This window comes from Salmo trutta, chromosome 10 (assembly GCF_901001165.1).
Source record: "Salmo trutta chromosome 10, fSalTru1.1, whole genome shotgun sequence".
NCBI lineage: Eukaryota > Metazoa > Chordata > Actinopteri > Salmoniformes > Salmonidae > Salmo > Salmo trutta.
Genome location: NC_042966.1, coordinates 13,693,822 through 13,711,780, shown reverse-complemented (window position 1 = coordinate 13,711,780; position 17,959 = coordinate 13,693,822). Strand labels below are relative to the sequence as shown.

Genomic DNA, 17,959 nt, shown 5'->3' with positions numbered 1-17,959 from the left:
GGAGAAGGCTCCTCTGCTCTGGTTATCTTACCAGTGAAACTTACCAGTAGCCTGCTGAGATGCTGAAAGTGTCTATGTTCACAAGCAACTTTGTAGTACTGTATTATGATTAGAAAAGGCAAAAGCAAGGTCAAGTCATCACGTGTAATAACAGTTATAATAACGTGTTGAGTTTATAAAGTAGGCCAGTAGGGCAGGGTAGTAAACCTAGTCTATATCGTATCACTTGGATTCCTTGAATATACCTATAGAGAAACTCAAATGTAGTTTATCTGTAGCCTACTGTACATAGTGATACATTAATCGCTCGAGCCGTTTCCTCGAAGTCTAAATAGACCCTGCATGGGAGAAGTAAATCAGTCAGCACTACTGGGCAGTGCACACAGCAAACCCGCGCACTTACGTAAGGACATCCATGGTATCCAAGCTCGTAACTATGAACCTCCTCTTAAACAACATGGCGCATATGTACAGCTGCGCTGCAAATACAGACGATACATCCAGTTAGGTGGAAAATGTGTCATTTATGCTCACCTAGCACCTAAAATAGACTTCGGCGACACGATCGGATGCAGACGCTCGCGCCTGTTTACTTTGACAAACAGCATCAGTCTCTGCGCGCTTTGCCAACTTTGCGCGAGCTCACCTGTTTACCATGAAGACGAGAGAGCCTTTCAGGTCCTGAACCGTTACTTCGTTTCAGATCGAATGTTTTGTTCCTGCGGGTACCGTGTATGCGGGTACTGTGTATGCGGGTACTGTGAGTTATTTTAACTTGTTTTAGTTCAGAAAATAAAGAAAGAAAAAAAGCTATGTGACTGCGACCTAAACCAGACTTCAACGGATGAAGAAATGCTACTCAACATTATGAGAGAAAACAACACACAACTGCACCAGGGGGAAAGGGAAAGAGATAGACTCCCTCCAATTTCAAATCATTCCTCCTCTGTGAGTAGGATTTTTTTTAAAAATGTTTTTAATTTAATTAAATATGACAAAGAAATATTTTCATGTCCAATTAACAAAGACATCAAATAAAAAGTAAAAAGTAAAAATGTCATACAAATGAAGTCATAATGTAAAAATAAAAATACAATAAAACGTTTAGAAAAAGGTTTAGATTTAGAAAAATGTGTTTTTCCAATGCATAATAGTAACGTACTAACGCATTTCAATGATCTCAGAGCTTGTCCTTTTGGGGAAATGTGTTAACGTTAAAGCTGAGGGTGGAACCTTTTGGACAGCTCTTCCTAACCCTATTATGTTATAAAACAGCATCGCAGCTCTGTGAGTAATGAGTGCTAATACGCAGTGTTGGGGAAGCTACTCAGAAAATATAGTTCACCAAGCTACCAATTACTATACACTGAAAGAAGTTAAACTTATACCAAGCAGTAAAATTTGATTAAAAAAAACAGGCACAGGCATAGGCACAGAAACATGCATACACACGCGATAATATACATACTATACACACATACGCATGAATTTGTATTGTAGATAACGTTATGTGGTAGTGGGGGAGTATGGGGCCTGAAGGTACACAGTGTGTGAATGTTTTTACAATTGTATAACTGCCTTAATTTTGCTGAACCCCAGGAAGAGAAGCTGCTGCCTTGGCACCAGCTAATGGGGATCCATAATAAATACAAATTGAAATACCAAAGCTACCCTTAAAATATAGTTTACTTAATTCAAGTTACTATCAATCAATCATATGTATTTATAAAGCCCTTTTTACATCAGCCGATGTCACAAAGTGCTATACAGAAACCCAGCCTAAAACCCCAAACAGCAAGCAATGCAGATGTAGCACTATGAAAAAGTAGTTCACTGCATCTAAACTACTTCGTGAAAAATGATCATATCAAATTGCACGAACAGATCACCCGCGAGTTAACAGAATGTGTAATTTAGCTTATTAAGTTTCAAGTGAGAATTAGCCAGGTCTGATATCGAAAAAGAAAATCAATTAGGCAATATTTTCTTTCCATTTAAAAACAACTTGTGTGTAGTTCCAGTAGTCAGCTACAGCATTACATGGCAAAAATAAATAGTTAACTACTGAAACACTATCAAGATTTGAATTTAGTTTATCTACCACCAAGCTACTGCAAAATGTTGTTACATTACTAGTAGAACTACATGTACTTCATTACTCCCCAACACATTATCAGTAAAACAAAGCCCACATATTATACTGTACATTTTGTTTATGTATCCCACTTTTATTTCTGTAGCCTAAGTGCTGCTGTACTTGCTGTGAATGAACAGTATTCTATGCTGTCATAGTTCTCATCTATACTATTAGAATTATGATTACATCCAGGACTTAATGTCAATTTTTGGACATCCAAGACTCCATAATGTCTGTAATATGAATTCTGTTTTTTTTGTCATAGGGTACTGATCGTGGACCAAAGCTGCCATATCCGTCCCTCAATTTCATCTCAAACCACAAAAAGGAGGCTGGTAGCCACAGCCTCTCCTCCCAGTTTATCCTTCCTGGCATACGGCATGGTAGGTCCCGTCATGGTAACCCTAATGAACACATTACTTCATTCAAGAGTCCGTCTTGAGATTGTGAAGCTCATGGTGAACCAATATCAAAGTGCAGACATGAAGAACTTACTCCAGTTTGATCCTAATAGCATATCCAACATGAGCTATCAGTATGGCTACCTAACACATTTTTGATGTTCTTACCTTCAGATACAGGGTGTCTAACAAAGCTGATTTGATGAACAGATATTGTCTGTGGCATCAATCATCTCTAATTGATAAACAGTACTGCCCTGGGATAGACTGCACCTTGGCTGAGTATGAACAAAGTGTTCAAGAGGAACACATTGAGACTTAGAAATATCACAGATGTTAACAAGGAAATTATTTTCACAGCGCTCACAAAAGAAAAGCTTGTTTCAATTTCAAAGTGATCCAAACAGGCTGCTTTGAAATAATGAACAATACACCAGGCAGATGTGTTGTCATGGCTTCATATTCTTGAGATCAAAGAGACTTGAGGATCATTGATTGATGCAGATGAGGGAGACAAAGGGCCATTCAGAGCTGCTCATCCTTTAGAGAGAGAACTTGTTATGGGTAAAATGAACACTACTGTTGTGTTTTCAAAATACAAGATATTAATATGTTGTTGTCACTTATACTTGTAAGTATGGAGAGTTCATTGACCCATGCAAAAAATGTTTTATGCAGGTTTCATCTGATGGCTCACAAAGTCCAAGGTTGCAAGCCTGTCCATCTTGTTATATAACAGTTAACTGATATAGTTAAACTATAATATTGTGGATTAGAGTACCTGTCCTATACACCTTATACTCTGGTACCTGGGCTCTCATTGCCAGTAAGTAGAGTTGATCGTATGAATTACCGCCTTCATTTTAGTTAGTAATTGGTTGATGTAAAAATCATTTTCTAGGATGATATATTTGTGTGTGATTATTTGTGTGTTTTTATATGTGGTTACATGTGTTGTTATTCCCCCTGCAGGTAGAGATCTTCCCCCCATCTGTCCTGATGTCAGACAAAAGCATCAACATCGCATCACCATTGACATTCTGCCTCCTGAGGTCAGGGCTCGCTTTGCCTCCGATCCTGTCATCCCCATTCGCACCAAGACAGCCAAAGAGTTTCAGTAAGCACACACACACACACACATGCACACACGCACACACACACACACGCGCACACGCGCACACACACACACACACACGCACACACACACACACACACACACACACGCACACACACCTGTGTCATCATCATCATCAATATTATACTCAAACAGAAACATCTGTTCATATTCATCTAATTTTCACTAGGGAGGACATTGAGAGGGCAGCGGTCTCCGGCGAGTGGAAACACGTCCATGATTTCTACTTGACCACATTCGACTCCTTTTTGGAACTGAATGCTGCCTTTAAGGTGGGTGATCCCCATGTGTGTGCCATATCCAATCCTGCGGTTCCATATTTGTATCGTCAGTCAAGCCAGTGCTAGTTACACAGCATGTTTTTAAATGACTTATTACACTATATCAATTCATTTGTATGGATAAATACGATGGTAAAACTGCTAAAGCAACAGTGATCATTTTGAAATATGACTGATCAATGCAAATAAAAGGTGACCATTGTTTTGGTGTTTAAAGTCGGTGAATAGAGTCTTTCTGCGAGCCAGGAAAAGGGGAATTTGGAGAGTTGTTTTTGAGTCTGTAAATGAATGAATGAAGTCATTCAGAAGGTTGTAAAAAAAAAAGAGCACATGTGTGTGGTTTCCATAGAGAGTATTAATCATGAGAGCAGAACCTATAAGAAAGCATATGATCATATATGGCAATGAACAGTTGGGTAAATGCTTAGCACATGTGATAGTCGACTTAACTAGCTCATGTGTTAGTCCTAATCTAAACGTGTTCTTCATTTCTCTTTTCAGAAAGAAGCAAACGCTCCGTTCAACACGATTGAAGACTCAGGAATCAATACCAAATTCGTCAACGCTGTCTATGACGCGTTATTGCTCACGGTATGTAGAATGATAGAGCAACGAATAGCCATGTTCATTGCTGAAATGAAAACCTTTCGCTAACGTTGATCCAACATTGATTCAACAGCCTCCTGATACCCAGAGAGCAGTGCTCAAGGGGATCATTAACAGCTTGTTAAGAGAATGGAAGGGGTGAGTGGCACTCTCATACAGAGCTCTTATATTTCTCACTCAAATCAAATCAATTCCTATCTACATAATAAAGCTCTATACTTTGTGACTTGAATATTAATGCAAATGTTACGTACTGGATGAGAATTTAAATGAACTTCATATTGTCTGCTTTGTTTTGCAGTCGACGGACGAAGGATGACCTGAGAGCGTATTTCATTCTAGTTCAGGTAACCTCATGCATTACCTACATGTACACACTGCTGGTAGAAATTACATACAGATTTGGCCAAGTAGCTCTTTTGACCGCTGATACTTAATTCCACGCTATATATAGCAAACCATTTCATTACGTAACAAGAGAACATGGTGTACTTTCCAGTAACAACGGCAATTTCCTCATTAGAAGTGGGACAGTTTCTGCACGCAAATGGACGCGTTAAGCACACGCACGCCTGTGCTCCACAGCCATCTTACAAAATCTCTTTTTGTTTTGGGGCCTCAGTATGTTAAACACAGCAGCCGTCAGTCTAAAGGTGAATCAGAAACACAGGAAACTCTTGATCTGCTACCTCGCCACATGGCCCATTGACTCCAGTCATAGCCCAGGCAGTTAGTCTCAGTCAGGCTCTGGATATAATGAGAGCAGAGTGTTTACTTCACACATGAGCAACAGACTAGAGGCAGGCTTGGCACTGGCCAAATATGGACACGACCATTAGACACAGAGTCTGGTAAAGACTTGGGGGGCAGACTGGGAAATGGCTGAATAGAACTGGAAGGATTTCTGTCTGCTAAAAAGTGAGACTTTGGTTGGAGACTTCTGGTTTCTATCCCATTCATAGTTTTTATTATTGTTTCAGATGTTTGATGGGGTTTATGGGGCAGTAAATTAAAAAGCACGTCTTCTATCCCTTTCTTACCATCACATTTTTGTGGCTATTGAGCCTCTACAGTTCTCTCTTTCATCCAAATGTAGTGTATGATGACATACGTTTGTCTTTGGGCTGTTGATAGGCTCTCTGACCAATATTTCGGTGGCGGATCCTGTGAAATTGAAAGGCACGAGGCAATTATTGGGTTTGTTTCCCAATTGGCACCCTATTTCCTATATAGTGCACTACTTTTGACCAGGGCCCCATTTGGGAAGCAGTCTTAGTAGACGTGTCTGTCTGACTTGGTTGATGTCAGTCAGCCCCTGGTAATACCAGTGGTATTTCTTTCTCTCTCTCTCTCTCTCTCTCTCTCTCTCTCTCTCTCTCTCTCTCTCTCTCTCTCTCTCTCTCTCTCTCTCTCTCTCTCTCTCTCTCTCTCTCTCTCTCTCTCTGCCAAGGGAACGGATGAGGTCATGTTTGGAGTGGAAAAGTCTGGTTTGCTCTGTAATGTCAGTCTATATTAAAAGCCAGACTTCTTATGCTGCTGCTCCAAATGAAAAGCTATATTTCCTTTTTGAAATGCACTGCCACTGCTGAAAAAGCTCCTCTTTGTTGCAGAATCCGCAGTGCACCAGCCCAGCCACATATGTCATCTATGCACACTTACTGAGGCAAATAGCCGCGCTGGGTGAAGCAGACCACAATTTCCTGATGCACTGGTTTAAGAAGTAAGAGTCTGAATTGTTCCTCTGTGTTATGCAGTCCCATGCTTTTTCAAGCCAGTATAGTTGTTATAGTTTGTTATCCACAAAGTGAACAAGAAAGAAACCGTTGTTGTTATTCTTTATCCAGGAAAGTTAAATCAATTACGTTAAAAATATATTTTTCGAAGTTGCTTTAGTAACAGTTGGTAGGGATTGAGCAGTCAAACTGTAGCTTTCAAACAAAGACCATCTATTTTGACAGTAAAAATCTATTCCTTGTCGTGTACTCAGTGTTTTCCATTATATCATTCTGATGATGGTGATCATGATAATGCCTAGATTTTTTATGATGATTATCTAACTCATGTCCTCCTCTCCCAGGCTGTCTCAGAAGCGATTCAAACAGCTAGTGGAGCGCCTCCACTTCTTCATCTCCACCCGTTTGTTCCCAGCCAAGCCTGAGGAGCTGCCCCCCATGGCCAAGTGCTACTGGTGGATCCCCTCCGCCACCAAGGTCCTCTCCCTCCTCAGTGAGTAGGACGTCTTCTATATCCACTCCCACAGGGAGGTAACGGGGGGTGGTAATGGATTGAACTACACATTCTACAGACATTGAATTCTCCTGTCCATATACAGTGCATTCGGAAAGTATTCAGACCCCTTGACTTTTTCCACATTTTGTTACATTACAGCCTTATTCCAAAATGTATTAAATCATTTTTTCCCCTCATCAATCTACACACAATAATAATGACAAAGCGAAAACAGGTTTTTAGACATTTTTGCAAATGTATTAAAAATAAAACACAGAAATACCTTATTTACATAACTATTCAGACCCTTTGCTATGAGACTCGAAATTGAGCTCAGGTGCCATGAGGTCGAAGGAATTGTCCGTAGAGCTCCGAGACAGGATTGTGTCGAGGCACAGATCTGGGGAAGGGTACCAAAATATTTCTGCAGCATCGAAGGTCCCCAAGAACACAGTGGCCTCCATCATTCTTAAATGGAAGAAGTTTGGAACCACCAAGACTCTACCGAGAGCTGGCCGCTTGGCCAAACTGGGCAATCAGGGAAGAAGGGCCTTGGTCAGGGAGGTGACCAAGGACCCGATGGTCACTCTGACAGAGCTCTAGAGTTCCTCTGTGGAGATGGGAGAACTTTCCAGAAGAACAACCATCTCTGCAGTACTCCACCTGTCACGGTTGTCGTAGGAAGGAGCGGACCTACGTGCAGCGTGTGTGTCGTTCCACATTTTATTTTCACTGTGAAACTATGCAATACATACAAAATAAACTGACTGAACAAAAACAACAAACCGTGACGAAGAGTTAACATACACGTACTCCAAATCAATCTTCCACAAACCCAGGTGGGAAAAACACCTACTTAAATATGATCTCCAATTAGAGACAACGATGACCAGCTGCCTCTAATTGGAGATCATCCCAAACAAAAACCCAACATAGAAATACAAAACTAGAACATAACAACATAGAAAAACTAAACTAGAAAAAAAAACCTGTCACGCCCTGACCTCCTCTACCATAGAAAATAATAGCTTTCTTTGGTCAGGATGTGACAGTACCCCCCCCCCCAAAGGTGCGGACTCCAAACGCACCTAAAAAAAAAGAAAAGTAAAGGGGGGGGGGGGGTTAGGGAGGGTGACTAATGTCTATGGCGGCTCTGGTGCAGTACGCAGAACCTTCTCATCCCGCGGATCCTCCAGCAGAGGAGGCGGCTCCGGTTCGGGGCGTAACCCCCGCTCCGCCCGCTGATCCCTCCGCTTTTGTGTCACCGGACCCTGGATCGTCGCCGAAGGACCCGGACCGTGGATCATCACCGGAGGTTCTGGACAGCATACTGCCGCTGGAGGTTCTGGACTGCATACTGCTGCTGGAGGTTCTGGACAGCATACTGCCGCTGGAGGTTCTGGACTGCGGACCGCCGCTGGAGGTTCTGGACTGCGGACCGCCGCTGGAGACTCTGGACTGCGGGCCTTCTCAGGAGGTTCCGGACTGTGGGCCGTCTCAAGAGGTTCCGGACTGTGGGCCGTCTCAGGAGGTTCCGGACTGTGGGCCGTCTCAGGAGGTTCCGGACTGTGGGCCGTCTCAGGAGGTTCCGGACTGTGGGCCGTCTCAGGAGGTTCCGGACTGTAAAACGTCGCCGGAAGCTCTGGACTGGGCACTGTCGCTGGAAGCTCTGGACTGGGAACTGTCGCCGGAAGCTCTGGACTGGGAACTGTCGCCGGAAGCTCTGGACTGGGAACTGTCGCCGGAAGCTCTGGACTGGGAATTGTCACCGGAAGCTCTGGACTGGGAACTGTCTCTGGAAGCTCTAGACTGGGAATGCACACTGGAGGCCTGATGCGTGGGGCTGGCACAGGTGGGGCCAGACTGGTAACACGCACCTCAGGGCGAGTGCGGGAAGCAGGAACAGGACTCCCCAGACTGGGCAGGCGCACTGGAGGCCTGATGCGTGGGGCTGGCACAGGTGGCGCCAGACTGGTGACACGTACCTCAGGGCAAGTGCAAGGAGCAGGCACAGGGCGTACCAGGCTGGATAGACTCACTGGAGGCCGGGTACGTGTGGCAGGCACAGGATATACTGGGCTGTGGAGGCGCACTGGAGGTCTCGAGCGTAGAGCTGGCACAACCCGTCCTTGCTGGATGCTTACTTTCGCCCGGCAAACGCGGGGCGCTGGCATGACGTGACACCACCAATCAGGCCTTTATGGTAGAGTGGCCAGACGGAAGCCACACCTCAGTAAAAGGCACATGACAGCCCGCTTGGAGTTTGCCAAAATGCACCTAAAGGACTCTCGAACCATGAGAAACAAGGTTCTCCGGTCTGATGAAACCAAGATTGAACTCTTTGGCCTGAATGCCAAGCGTCACATCTGGAGGAAACCTGGCAACATCCCTATGGTGAAGCATGGTGGTGGCAGCATCATGCTGGGAGACTAGTCAGGATAGAGGGAAAGATGAATGGAGCAAAGTACAGAGAGATCCTTGATGAAAACCTGCTCCAGAGCACTCAGAACCTCAGACTGGGGCGAAGGTTCACTTTCCAACAGGACAACGGCCCTAAGCACACAGACAAGACAACACTGGAGTGGCTTCGGGATGCTGTATGTCCTTGAGTGGCCCACCCAGAGCCCGGACTTGAACCCGATCGAACATCTCTGGAGAGACCTTAAAATAGCTGTGCAGCTACGCTCCCCATCCAACCTGGCAGTGCTTGAGAAGATCTTCAGAGAAGAATGGGAGAAACTTCCCAAATACAGGTGTGCCAAGCTTGTAGAGTCATATCCAAGAAAACTCAAGGTTGTAATCGCTGCCAGAGGTGCTCCACCAAAATACTGAGTAAAGGGTCTAAATACTTATGTAAATGTGATATTTCTGTTTTTTATTTTTAATAAATGTGCTAAAATGTAAAAAAAACAGTTTTTGCTTTGTTATTGTGGTGTATTGTGTGTAGATTGATGTGAAAAAAACAACCATTTAAAACATTTTAGGATAAGGCTGTAGCAGAACAAAATGTGGATAAAGCCAAGCGGTCTGAATACTTTTCGAATGCACTGTATGTCTGGATCTCCTATCCATATTTGTCTTAGGTACACATAGTTTGAGGGTCAGGAGAAGTTCAGAGGTGTCAAGGTTCAAGCAAACATCTGTCTCCAAGAGACTTTAATACATTTTTATTTTTCTACGTTTTCTTCATTGTAGATGCAGCCAATAGCATTTCTTGCACTCCCATCATGCCCTTTGTTGACTTCTACAACCTCACACTGGACCACACTGACTTCATGGAGGATTATCACACATGGCAGACACATGGAAACTCTACCAGGTGAGGCAGGACAATATCAGAGCAAAACTTATGTTGACCTGTACTGTTCAATTCTGCCCACAATCCTTGTTGTTATGATACCTGTGTTTCCCTGTAAATAAATGGAACTCCCTCTTGTGCCAGCTTTCAGCTTTATAACAACATATTTATTGTTTATGATATCAGATTGCAACATCAGATACACTATATATACAAAAGTATGTGGACACCCCTTCAAATTAGTGGATTTGGCTATTTCACTAACACCCGTTGTTGACAGAAGTATGAAATCGAGCACACAGCCATGCAATCTCCATAGTTAAACATTGGCAGTAGAATGGCCTTACTGAAGAGTTCAGTGACTTTCAACGTGGCACCGTCATAGGATACCACCTTTCCAACATGTCAGTTCGTCAAATTTCTGCCCTGCTAGATTTGCCCCGGTCAACTGTAAGTGCTGTTATTGTGAAGTGGAAACAACTAGCAGCAACAATGGCTCAGCTGCGAAGTGGTAGGCCACACAAGCTCACAGAATGGGACCGCAGAGTGCTGAAGAAAGTAAGGTGTAAAAATCTGTCCTTACACAAGCCTAAGATCACCATGCGGAATGCCAAGCGTCGGCTGGAGTGGAGTAAAGCTCGCTGCCATTGGACCTAAATGCATACTGCCAACTGTAAAGTTTGGTGGAGGAGGAATAATGGTCTGGGGTGGTTTTTCATGGTTCGGGCTTGGCCTCTTAGTTCCAGTGGAGGGAAATCTTAACGCTACAACATACAATGACATTCTAGACGATTCTGTGCTTCCAACTTTGTGGCAACAGTTTGGGGAAGGCCCTTTCCTGTTTCTGCATGTCAATTACCCCGTGCACAAAGCGAGGTCCATACAGAAATATTTTGTCGAGATCGGTGTAGAAGAACTTGATTGGCTTGCACAGAGCCCTGACCTCAACCCTGTTGAACACCTTTGGGATGAATTGGAGCGCTGACTGTGAGCCAGGCCTAATCGCCCAACATCAGTGCCCGACCTCACTAATGCTCTTGTGACTGAATGGAAGCCGATCCCCGCAGCAATGTACCAACATCTAGTGAACTTCCTTCCCAGAAGAGTGGAGGCTGTTATAGCAGCAAAAGGGCGACCAACTCCATATTAATGCCCATGATTTTGGAATGACATGTTCGACGAGCAGGTGTCCACATACTTTCAGTCATGTTGTGTATATTTCATTTACAGTGAAACCCAGACATATCATAACATTCAGCTCTGATACGATCTCCAATGAGTATCAAACACCAAGAGAACACAATCCCTGATTAAACCAAAACATTCTTTCTATATGATAAATTGTGAAAACCAAACATCCCCGTTCCTACCTGTTCTTCCCAATCCGCAGGTTTACATTCTGCCAGTTCCCCTTCATTCTATCCACGGTGGTGAAGAAAGCAATCATCCAGAAGGACTCGGAGCAGCAGATGATCAGCATGGCCAGGGTGAGACAGAGGTCACTGCTCACATAGGTCCTTGTCATCCATCTATGACAGTGTCATTGTATAGCACGGACAGTGCCTCACAGTCTCAGACTAACCCTTATATATATATATATATATATATATATACAGTACCAGTCAAAGGTTTGTACACCTACTCATTCCAGGGTTTGTCTTTATTTGTATTATTTTCTACATTGTAGAATAATAGTGAAGACATCAAAACTATGAAATAACACATATGGAATCATGTGGTAACCAAAAAAGTGTTAAATTAAAATATATTTTATATTTGAGATTCTTCAAAGTAGCCACCCTTTGCCTTGACGACAGCTTTGCACACTCTTGGCATTCTCTCAACCAGCTTCATGAGGTAGTCACCTGGAATGCATTTCAATTAACAGGTGTGTTTTGCTAAAAGTTAATTTATGGAATTATGGAGTCAGAGTCCAGAGTCCAGAGTCTGGGAACAAACATATACTGTCCCACGGTTGAGTAAACAAGCAAGTTCATAGTCAACAATGCACGCAAGAGTCATGAGGCAAATAGCATTAAGGTAGTCACCTGGAATGCATTTAAATTAACAGGTGTGCCTTGTTAAAAGTTAATTTGTGGAATTTCTTTCCTTTTTAATACGTTTGAGCCAATCAATTGTATTATGACAAGGTAGGGTTGGTATACAGAAGATAGCCCTATTTGGTAAAAATCCATATTATGTCAAGAACAGCTCAAATAAGCAAAGAGAAACGACAGTCCATCATTACTTAAAAAATGAAGGTCAGTCAAATATGGAACAATTCACTTTGAAACTTTGAAAGTTTCTTCAAGTGCAGTCGCAAAAACCATCAAGCACTATGATGAAACTGGCTCTCATGAGGCCCACCACAGGAAAGTAAGACCCAGAGTTACCTCTGCTGCAGAGGATAAGTTCAATAGAGTTATCAGCCTCAGAAATGGCATCCCAAATAAATGCTTCAAAGTTCAAGTAACAGACACATCTCAACATCAACTGTTCAGAAGAGACTGCGTGAATCAGGCCTTGATGGTCGAATTGCTGCAAAGAAACCACTACTAAAGGACACCTATAAGAAGCAGAGATTTGCTTGGGCCAAGAAACACGAGCAATGGACATTAGACCGGTGGAAATATGTCCTTTGATCTGAGTCCAAATTTGAGATTTTTGGTTCCAACTGCCGTGTCCTTGTGAGATGCAGAGTAGGTGAATGGATGAACTCCGCATGTGTGGTTCCCACCGTGAAGCATGGAGGAGGAGGTGGGATGTGTGGGAGTGCTTTGCTGGTTACACTGTCTGTGATTTATTTAGAATTCAAGGCACACTTAACCATCATTCTGCAGCAATACGTCATCCAATCTGGTTTGCGATTAGTTGTACTCTCATTGGTTTTTCAACAAGTCAATGACCCAACACACCTCCAGGCTATGTAAGGGCTATTTTACAAAGAAGGAGAGTGATGAAGTGCTGTATCAGATGACCTGGCCTCCACAGTCACCCGTGCTCAGAGTGAAGGAAGAAAATAGAAAATAGAAATAAATACAAATAAAGAAAAACATGAGTAGGTGTTGAGTAGGTGTGTCCACACTTTTGACTGGTACTATTTATTATTATTAGTATTGTTATTATTTTACATAATTGAAGGATGTTGGACCCAGAGTATTTCCCGGTCAAGTCTTCAAATCAAGAATAACCCTTAACTATAAGTATACAATATTTACAGTGTGTATCTCACTGCATCAGCCTGAAAACATACACTCTCCCACTGTGACAGCAAAGCAGTGGTCCAATGCTAACAGCATGTACAGTGAAGGAAAAACATATTTGATCCCCTGCTGATTTTGCATGTTTGCCCACTGACAAAGAAATGATCAGTCTATAATTTTAATGGTAGGTTTATTTGAACAGTAAGAGACTGTTCAAATAAGTATTTGACCCCTCTGCAAAACATGACTTAGTACTTGGTGGCAAAACCCTTGTTGGCAATCACAGAGGTCAGACGTTTCTTGTAGTTGGCCACCAGGTTTGCACACATCTCAGGAGGGATTTTGTCCCACTCCTCTTTGCAGATCTTCTCCAAGTCATTAAGGTTTCGAGGCTGACGTTTGGCAACTCGAACCTTCAGCTCCCTCCACAGATGTTCTATGGGCTTAAGGTCTGGAGACTGGCTAGGCCACTCCAGGACCTTAATGTGCTTCTTCTTGAGCCACTCCTTTGTTGCCTTGGCCGTGTGTTTTGGGTCATTGTCATGCTGGAATATCCATCCACGACCCCGTCCATCGTCCCTTTGATGCGGTGAAGTTGTCCTGTCCCCTTAGCAGAAAAACACCCCCAAAGCATAATGTTTCCACCTCCATGTTTGACGGTGGGGATGGTGTTCTTGGGGTCATAGGCAGCATTCCTCCTCCTCCAAACACGGCGAGTTGAGTTGATGCCAAAGAGCTCCATTTTGGTCTCATCTGACCACAACACTTTCACCCAGTTGTCCTCTGAATCATTCAGATGTTCATTGACAAACTTCAGACGGGCATGTATATGTGCTTTCTTGAGCAGTGTGTTACCGATTGTTTTCTTGGTGACTATGGTCCCAGCTGCCTTGAGATCATTGACAAGATCCTCCCGTGTAGTTCTGGGCTGATTCCTTACCGTTCTCATGATCATTGCAACGCCACGAGGTGAGATCTTGCATGGAGCCCGAGGCCGAGGGAGATTGACAGTTCTTTTGTGTTTCTTCCATTTGCGAATAATCACACCAACTGTTGTCACCTTCTCACCAAGCTGCTTGGCGATGGTCTTGTAGCCCATTCTAGCCTTTTGTAGGTCTACAATCTTGGCCCTGACATCCTTGGAGAGCTCTTTGGTCTTGGCCATGGTGGAGAGTTTGGAATCTGATTGATTGCTTCTGTGGACAGGTGTCTTTTATACAGGTAACAAGCTGAGATTAGGAGCACTCCCTTTAATAGTGTGCTCCTAATCTCAGCTCGTTACCTGTATTAAAGACACCTGGGAGCCAGAAATCTTTCTGATTGAGGGGGTCAAATATTTATTTCCCTCATTAAAATGCAAATCATTTTATAACATTTTTGACATGCGTTTTTCTGGATTTATTTGTTGTTAATCTGTCTCTCACTGTTCAAATAAACCTACCATTAAAATGATAGACTGATCATATCTTTGTCAGTGGGCAAATGTATAAAATCAGCAGGGGATCAAATACTTTTTTCCCTCACTGTACTGTGGGAGCAACTGCAAATAAAGAATGCGTCTTGTTATTTATTGCAGCAAAGCCTAGTGGACAAAGTGTCTCGCAGACAGCGAGTTGACATGAGCCTGCTGTTTCTTAACATCAAAGTCAGGCGGCTGCAGCTGGTCAGTGACTCACTGGATGAGGTAATACCATCTCCCATCTAAATCTAGGCACAGTACACACAGACACACACAAGCATTACTTAAGAAGACAGCCCAGCCCTGGTAGAGTAGCTTGATAGCTATTTCTGTTCACACAAGAGCCAATTAATTTAAGCAGTTATTCCACTGCTTTCAATGCAGTGCATTTCAAAACTGAAATGTCCAAGATATGTATAAGTTCAGACATGCAGCATGCCTAGGTCTGATGAGTTCAAGAGAGTTGGCCACAGCTTAACTTGTTCTCTTGCTTTTAGCTTGCTAGAAACCGAGCAGACTTGAAGAAGAAGCTGAAAGTGACGTTTGTGGGGGAGGCTGGTTTAGACATGGGCGGTCTGACCAAGGAGTGGTTTCTCCTTCTCATCCGACAGATCTTTCATACAGACTACGGTGAGACATATGGGACAAACAGATCAGGCATATGTGTTGTCCTGAGCCATAGAGATACAGATGTTACAGCTGTTTTGTTTGCAACAATAATATTTTTCTCCATAGATAACAGTAGAAGATTATGGGAGTTACTTCACCTTTAGCCCTAGCTGTCTGTATCTCATCCTAAAGTTTCAACAAGTACCCAGACTAAGAATGTTGACATAGCCATAAATGAAGAAAAAAACTCAAATGTATGATGTTCTAGGTCATATAGCACTGCAATAATAGATAACCATTCAATTACAGTAACTCCCATTCAGTCTGGGACCTAGCAGTCCAAAAAGGAAATTCCCATGTACTCTATTCTGACCATTTGTTATCTTTCTTTGACTGGAGGCCTGTGTTCTATGTCATGTTTGGGCCAGAGTTGTGTTTAAGCAGTTTATTTGTGTCTCCTCTCTGAAGGCATGTTTACATTCTTCAAGGATTCCCACTGTCACTGGTTCAGCAGCTGGAAGTGTGACAACTACTCCGAGTTCCGATTGGTCGGAGCCGTATCCTTTTGTACCATACCGTGATTTATGGTACTGTGTAGCCTGTGGTGAACTGTAAACAGATTCTCAACGTACAGCAGCAGTCCTCATGTTGTACCCTTTTAACTGGCGTTTTAATCAGGTCACATAGTTAGCTGACTAAAACTCCTGGCGTTACTCTTAAGGGGATCTTTATACATTTACCATAGATACTCTGAGGTTCTCCACTCTCCCTACCCCATTTTAATTGCTGCTTTGCAGATGATAGCTTTAAGTTTTAGAACTATAATTTTGTGGGGATTTGTTTAGAATTTGGTTATCTTCTAAACTGTGGATCCAATCAGAGGAAACTGTAGTGCTTTTCTATTTGACACATTGCAATCTGATGTCATCTTATAGAACAACTAAAGTATGCAGAATATTAATGTGTTAAGTTACCGGGTCATTCCACAAATAGAGTGCCTTTTATGTCCTTTTGACATTATGTGTGTACGTTTTGATAAACACTAAATTTAACAGTTGGATCCAATACATTTATGCTCAAACTAAAGTAAACTATGTTAAAAAATTCCAATAGTAGTGTGTTTTCATTAAGTTATTTCCTAGGAAAATCCTAATTTTGTCATGTACCACATGATTGTCCGACTTATTTTAACCAGGGGTTGGAACCAAAATTATTTTCCAATAATTTTTTTCTGAACAGCACCGTTATTAGTGCACCCTTATTAGTGCACCATTAGCACGTTTTTGGTTCCGTTCCACTGTTTCGACCAGCAAAATACAGTTCTGAACTGGTTCGAACAAAAAAAAAGTAACCGTTTATATAGTTCCTTTCTGTTCCTTTGAAATCAATTTTCTTTTAACATTAAATTACTTCACCAATCACTGCGAATAGAACAGCTTTTTATGGTGGGGGCAAGCTATAGTTATTTATATGAATTGGACAGACAAGTGTAGGGCGTGAGATGAGACTGACATTTTGCGGGTGCAGAGACAGGGAGAGAGGGTGGAGGAGGAAGCTTGGCTTGAAATGCATCTTCTTATGACGTGCATTATCTGAATTAGGCCCACAAAATTATACCTACGGAAGAGCTGCTTCTATGAAGGAACTTTGAATGTCTCTGAACTTCCGAGAGTTAGCTTAACGCTGGACCAGAGCTAGCTAGATTGAGATTACACCCTATTTTCACCCACTCAAAAGACAGCCAAAAGTTTGTTGAATTCCCAATGTGTTATCCCTCTGCTTTCAACCATCTAGAAGCACAACCAAATTCCAATGGAAAATATATATGATTTTTGGATTAGTTGTCACCTAAGTGTGTTATCACTGCGCATTCAACCATTTAAAAGCACACCAAAGTTCAAATGGGAATACAATGTCAGATATTTAGTTTATTTAAATACAACAACTTAATGTGTTATCACTGTGCTTGATCTAATAGCACAACCAAATAACCTGGATTGCAGTTAGTTGAGATTACGTTAAAGTACATGGTGCAAGTGATCAATGCCGTTTGAGATTTTGTGCAGATTATTATAGCAATTGTGAAGATTTCCACAGACCTGAGACCCTGAATGCTTTCTATGGTTACATAAGAATAAATTTATTCTTACAGTAACCTCAAAATGTGTCCATGGATGTGTTACTAATTTTATGGTTGAAATACCGTTCCATTAGTTTGTAAGATAGCCTTAACATTAGGCTATTTACTGTCTTGTAAAAGTAATATTGAATTGTGTTTGGTTGACAACTCAACTCAATTTAAAGGAGGTGTACGGTATCTACTGCTTGGATAGTTCCATCTGAGCCACTGGCTTAATCCTATTCTTTAACATCTCAACCAAAAATAAAAGTTACAGAATAGGATTAAATCAAATCAAACTGTATTTAAAATTAGCTCCTATTTAAAATGTGGTCCTATTCTTTAACTTTGATTTTTGATTGAGACGTGAATCCAACATATCAATCAATCACATTTTTTATAAAGCCCTTTTTACATCAGCCAATGTCACAAAGTGCTATACAGGGTCAAATAATAATAATCACAGTGGTTGTGATTATTCA

The 17,959-nt window shown here is 42.2% G+C and overlaps 1 protein-coding gene across 1 annotated transcript in view; it reads left to right on the top strand.

Annotated features, from left to right (window-relative positions):
• Positions 1–363: 363 nt before the first annotated feature.
• The window catches only part of hectd2 (HECT domain containing 2), a 36,623-nt gene continuing 19,027 nt past the window's right edge, over positions 364–17,959 (top strand). Inside the window, exons 1-14 of the mRNA XM_029764487.1 lie at positions 364–948; positions 2,403–2,520; positions 3,511–3,655; positions 3,843–3,945; positions 4,456–4,545; positions 4,634–4,698; positions 4,862–4,907; positions 6,171–6,280; positions 6,638–6,786; positions 9,985–10,108; positions 11,478–11,574; positions 14,867–14,974; positions 15,247–15,379; positions 15,827–15,915. Coding sequence (XP_029620347.1) covers positions 853–948; positions 2,403–2,520; positions 3,511–3,655; positions 3,843–3,945; positions 4,456–4,545; positions 4,634–4,698; positions 4,862–4,907; positions 6,171–6,280; positions 6,638–6,786; positions 9,985–10,108; positions 11,478–11,574; positions 14,867–14,974; positions 15,247–15,379; positions 15,827–15,915 — 1,473 coding nt within the window. The 5' untranslated portion in view covers positions 364–852. The remainder of the gene's footprint in view (positions 949–2,402; positions 2,521–3,510; positions 3,656–3,842; positions 3,946–4,455; positions 4,546–4,633; positions 4,699–4,861; positions 4,908–6,170; positions 6,281–6,637; positions 6,787–9,984; positions 10,109–11,477; positions 11,575–14,866; positions 14,975–15,246; positions 15,380–15,826; positions 15,916–17,959) is intronic.